The sequence below is a fragment of the Cryptomeria japonica genome, chromosome 4, assembly GCF_030272615.1.
Source record: "Cryptomeria japonica chromosome 4, Sugi_1.0, whole genome shotgun sequence".
NCBI classification, from domain to species: Eukaryota; Viridiplantae; Streptophyta; class Pinopsida; order Cupressales; family Cupressaceae; genus Cryptomeria; species Cryptomeria japonica.
This window is the reverse complement of record NC_081408.1, coordinates 609760481-609766344: the sequence shown is the minus strand read 5'-3', so window position 1 is coordinate 609766344 and position 5864 is coordinate 609760481. Positions and strand designations below refer to the sequence as shown.

Sequence of the window (5864 nt, the reverse complement as noted above, 5' to 3'; positions counted from 1 at the left end):
CAAGAACTAATATGGAGTACAGCCTGATTACTGGTAAGCGTTGAAGTAGATCTGTTCTAACATACATCGCTTTAAAATACTTGGACACAACATACCTAAACATTGCCATTATCATTAAACTCCTTGTGCAATTCCAGCCACAAATTTCTCATAGATCATGCAACGTTGGCGAGCTTGTGTTTCCACATGGATAGAGTATAGCCAGTGCAGACTGTTGCGTGTTTGAGGAAATTTGGCATCGTTTTAGTGGAGAAAAATAATAGTTGATACTAAACAGAACAAATTTATTCCAAATGCCAGCCATATTCGTATGGCCTTTCGATAAAAAAAAATAAAAAAATGGTTGATAGTTAAATAATATATTTATATAATTTTAAAATATAAAATAAATTAAAAATAAAAAGAAAATAATTAAAAATATTTATTTTCAATATATTGTATTTATTATTTACTCATTTTTTATAAAACATTTTCTTACACATGATAAATCTTAAAATAATTTTAAAGATAATTTTTCAGTTTATATAAAATAATTTAGATAAAAAAATAGATAATTGAAATAAAAATATTGAATAATTTTAGTTTGTTTTCACTATTATTGATTTTAAAATTCAATCTTCTATTAGTTTTATCAAAAATAATAAAAAATTCAAAAATTTGTATTAATTTAAGTAACACAAAAATTCATATTATTATATATATTTTAAAAACTATTATTAATTATTATATTTTTAAAAATTTCTGTTAAATATTGATTATAAAATTTTAAAAAGATTTAATAATATTTGACATTATCAAATTATATAAACAAATTTTATTCTTTTAAAACATTTCTAATATGTTTCTTTGTATTTCTAGCTCTCTTACTATTATTTTACTTGTAATTTTTAACGTGAAAGTTGAAATTTAAATTGTATTAGCTTTAAAGTAGTTATTTTATTTTTTAATGTTTTACTTGAATTATAGTTATAATTTTCTAAAATTAATTTATTTAAGAATTTAACTATATTTATGTTCAAATTTATAATAAAAAATTATTTGTTAATATTGAATTTATTAATGTTATTATTGTTTATAATATTGAAATATTTTATATTCTTATGCTTTTCAAAATTTAAATTTAGATTAAGAAATATAATTTTGTTAATGAGTATAATATTATAAAATAAAATAATATGATATAAATATGCCCCATTTAAAAATCCTCCCCTATATCTCTCTCTATTTATCTATCTTCCTCTCACTCCTTTCTCTATCTGATTCTATCCATATCCTTATCTACCTAGACATTCTCTCTCTCTCTCTCTCTCTCTCTCTCTCTCTCTCTCTCTCTCTCTCTCTCTCTCTCTCTCTCTCTCTCTCTCTCTCTCTCTCTCTCTCTCTCCCCCTCCCCCTCTCTTTATATCTCTCTATATCCATATATCTTTATCACTTAATCTCACCATATATATCTCTCTACATCTCTCTATCTCTTCCTCTTTATCACTCCCTATCTCTCTTTATCTTTATCACTCCCTTTCCATCTCCCAGTCTCTTCATCTTTGTATTTCCCTTTACCTCTCTCAATCTCTATCTATTTATGTCCCTCTTGCTCTCTAACTTTATCTTCATCCAGATACCTATATCTTCTCCTCTCTCCATCTATATCCAAACATATAGATCTCTCTCTATCCATCCGACTCTTTCTCTATATCTCTTCCTCGACCTTTGTAATTACATCTCTCTCTCTCTCTCTCTATATATATATATATATATATATATTTCTCTACATCTATCTCCCTATCTGTCTATCTCTTTGCCTATCCCTCTCTATCTATCCATATCACCTTATATATTTATATATCTCCCTTCCCCTCTCCCTCTCTATGTATTGATCTATATCTTTGTCTCTCCCCCATCTCTATCTCCCCTATTTCTATCTATCTGCATTTCTCTCTTCCTCACTCCCTTCATGTCTTGTATCTATCTGTCTATCTATTTTTCTCCCCCTCTCTCCCCTCCTCCTCTTCTTATACCTCTATATCTATATCTCTTTGCCACTTAATTTTTATTGAGCTCCACCTCTTTCATCCCCTATAACTTTCCCCCTCTACCTCTCTCTATCCATCACTTCTTATATCTATCTTTGCCTTTCTATCGCTCCCTCTATGTTCCTCTCTAAATATTTATCTCTTTTGTCTCTATCCATCCCTCTCTCCTCTCTCTATCTCTCCTTCTCTCCATATCCCTCTCCTTCATCTCCATCTCCATCTCCATCTCCATCTCCATCTCTAACTCTATCTCTTTTTACCCCTTTATGTCTCTCCCTCTTCCTTTCCATATCTCTACAAACATAACATTTGTTTGTTGGTCATGGAGTCTGGCTATCTTCTTGATTCAAAGGTTTTGGTTTAGTCATGCTTGAATCCTTATAAGTGGATGCAAAGTTGATTTCAATCTATCACTTCTTAATTTAGACCTTTGTTGCACAAACAACATTGTTCATTAAATGACATATCGATTGACCTCCTATAGTGAATAAAAATGTATGCAAAAAATAAACCAAAATTTCCCTTATTGACCTTCCAAACCTCTTCGACATACCCATTGCACACCAAGGTGCAATTGCTAGTAATATTGTATGTCTTATAAACTACCTGATATTTATAAAAAAATTCATTCAGTTCAAGATATTTTAAGAAAAAAATATTAGTTTACTCTTCTTTGACATTTACTTTTCTTGAATTAATATTTTAATAAAAAAGAAAAACTGAATATTTATTTTTAATTTCTAATTATTTGATTAAATTCAAATATTTTAAAAAAAATTATATGAATTTTCTTTTTAAACAATTTAGAATAGATCTTTTGAAAAGGTGATAGTTAAAATATTCTATCATATTTAATATCTTATATTTTTTCATAATTTTAATATTTTAAAAAAATTAAACAATATAAAGCCCTCTCTTCTTACCGATCAAAGAGGAGACTTCTATTCCTCGCCTTTCTTCGCCTTTTAGAAATCTTTTGGAAATACGGCAACAAAAATATTTTTCCATGGTGTAAATTATAAATCACATCTTTTTGGCCATTTCGACCGAATCTTCTTTACGCTCTGCCAATTTTCCTACTGATCAATTATTGTACCTGTATGCGTTGTCATTCACCATGCCATTAAATAACTGACCACTTTACTTTTAAGAAGTATTAGGCAATATGTGTGGGGCAAAGAAACCAAGTGTCTGATATTAGTCGAAGCTTCTTTTCACATTGCCCATCCCTCTGAATACGCTGAATGACCACAAACCTGTTTTTATAATATTTAATATCTTATACTTTTCTATATTTAATACCTTTTCACATTGCGCGTAAATTTAGCTTGACCATCCTTTTGAATACGCCGAATGGAAAGAAAAGCTTCTTTATTCTTCAGCAAATTTTCTTATCTTTATGGATTTTTTTTGTAAACATCAAAGAAACTATTCCAAACTCACCTCATACCCTCCTAATTTTGATATTAAATACCAGTCTCGGCTTTTCTTCATTGCCCCAAAATCAGTCTTGGCTTTGCTCCATTTGGAAAGAATCTTCCTTACCCTTTGGCCAATATTCTGTCGTTTGATTTTCCCAATTGATAAATCTTTGTATTAGGGCATTAAATACGTCAGCACCCTTTTCCTTTTACCATAGACAAGCTTGAACAAGAAGCATTTGTCTAATACCAGTCTCGACTTTTCTTACATTGCCCGTAAATCAGCTTGAGACTTGACCATACTTGTGGATAGGATAAATGGAAAGAATGAGCACACAGCTCTACAAAGCAGCCGTGTCGGGCGAAGTTGCAGCACTGGAGGAGAAGAATGTTGATATTTTTGCGCACGTTTCCCACAGAGGAGATACTGCTTTACATATATCTTCCTTTCATGGTCGTAGAAACTTCGTGGAAAAGCTTCGTGAAAAACCAGATGAAGAATAAACGAATGAAGAGCAACGACATACTTTCTTGAGAGCTCATAATGAAGAGGAGAACAGCGCTTTGCACGAGGCGCTGAAAGGAGGAGATGATGCCCAAATCGTGGAAATGTTAATCACAGCTGATGCAGAGCTCGCAGGCATTCGCAACAACAAAGGCGAGTCTCCCCTCTTCACAGCAACCGCCTATGGCCGTTGGAATTCACTCAAACTGTTATTGTTAATTAACAGAGATCCTCGTTGCTACGCAAGATTTGACGGCCAGACATGCTTGCACCACGCCTTGTTCTATCAGAAAGAAGGTACTATTGAATGCAACTTAGAACAGATTTTTAAGTTTTTTGTTTTCAGTATGTCTAACTGGTTTCAACACTTGTCTCTCATTATCATCCATCGTTTTATGAGTTCCTTTCCTTCAGAGGCAGCTAGGACACTAATAAAAAAAGCCCCTCAGCTCTGCAAACTGGCGGATTACTTTTTGGGGAGGACGCCACTGCATATGGCAGCCTTATATGGGTGTAGCAAGACTATTGTTCATAAGCTGTTGCAGTGTGATACTTCTTCTGCGTTTACAAAGGATAAAATCAAACAACAGACTGCACTTCACTTAGCAGCACAGCAAGGACATGCGGATATTGTGAGATGCATACTCGGGTTTGCAGAAGACTGTTGAAATAAGAGATGAAGACGGTAAAACTGCTCTCCACTACGCTGTTGAAAATGCTAGAGTGGGTGTTGTGAGATATTTGGTGTCTTTCGCAAGGGTAATTAATATAGCTGACAAAAATGGATACACTGGGCTAGACATAGCAAATCAAAAGTTCGAAGAAGAACCATTGTCTCCCTACTTTGCAGTGCGTAAAACTTTTTATTAACTTCACTTGCCAGTTATTTTTCTTTCAATATAGTTTTATATAGAAGCCTTATGATTTAACCGCATTGACGTTGCTGCAGATTTGGTGGTTCCTCAGCGGCAAGAATGGGATCGTAGGAGTGGAGGCGGCAATGGCAAACCAGACAAGAGAAACATCAAATCAATTTCCAAGTGATGAAAAATGTTCGACAAAAATCAACAGTCTTTCTGTATGTGCCATATTGATTGCAACGGTCACATTTCAGGCGGCCTTCACCCTGCCAGAACATGATGACAAGGAGAAGAGGGCCCTTTCCGCCCAGATTTCTTTCGAAGGTTTTGTATTCTTCGATTGGCTGGCATTTTGCTTTTCAATGGCAGCAGCAATCCTTCTAGCCTACGCAACCTTTTTCCGTCGCCATCGGAGTTTGGCAGTTGGTGCAAGCGCAGCTGTCTTATCAATGGCCCTCTACAGCATGATGATTTCATTTTCCTTGGCCATATTTCTACAGCTCAGGAAAGAATATTATAAGTTGGCAGTTTTCTTCTTTGGTGCAATGTTTTTGTTGGCCCCCATTGTCATTAGTGTGATACTTGCGGTGTTGCATAATGCCATCGGTTTTCGAGTCTCCGAGTTCATCCGACCAGGGCTTTTGAGAATAACTTCGTTTCTTCTGTGCAAACGAAGAGATGACAATTGATTTGAACAGAAATTGATCATCTAAGTGTTTTATGTGTTTTATGTAGTGTAATAATGTCACTAAATTGAAATTGCTTATGTAGAAGATGATTATCTATAAGAGATGTTTCAGTGATTTGAACTGAAATTGATCATCTAATTGTTTTCAGGTATTGTAGAAGATTTGAACTCGGCGTCAATTAGATGTCTATAATATAAATTATGTCATTAAATTGAAATTGATCATGTAAGTCTTTATTTCATGAGTTTATATAAAATAGCGATCATGTAAGTGTTTGTCTAGTGAATTTATATAAAATTGTTCAATTGATATTTAATATCTCTATCAGAGTCTTCACTATTCCATTATTTGATATATAT

General features: G+C 33.2%; 1 protein-coding gene across 2 annotated transcripts; it reads left to right on the top strand.

The window, feature by feature from the left end:
• Nucleotides 1–3593: 3593 nt before the first annotated feature.
• On the top strand, nucleotides 3594–5601 carry LOC131032173 (ankyrin repeat-containing protein At2g01680-like). Of its 2 annotated transcripts, none has more exons than XM_059218701.1 (3): nucleotides 3594–4253; nucleotides 4371–4805; nucleotides 4906–5601. In XM_059218701.1, exon 3 carries the CDS (start codon nucleotides 4957–4959, stop codon nucleotides 5503–5505), a length of 549 nt encoding a protein of 182 aa, XP_059074684.1. In that variant the 5' UTR covers nucleotides 3594–4253; nucleotides 4371–4805; nucleotides 4906–4956; the 3' UTR covers nucleotides 5506–5601. Both variants share the same exon structure in this region, with proteins under 2 accessions (XP_059074684.1, XP_057819087.2).
• Nucleotides 5602–5864: the final 263 nt, after the last annotated feature.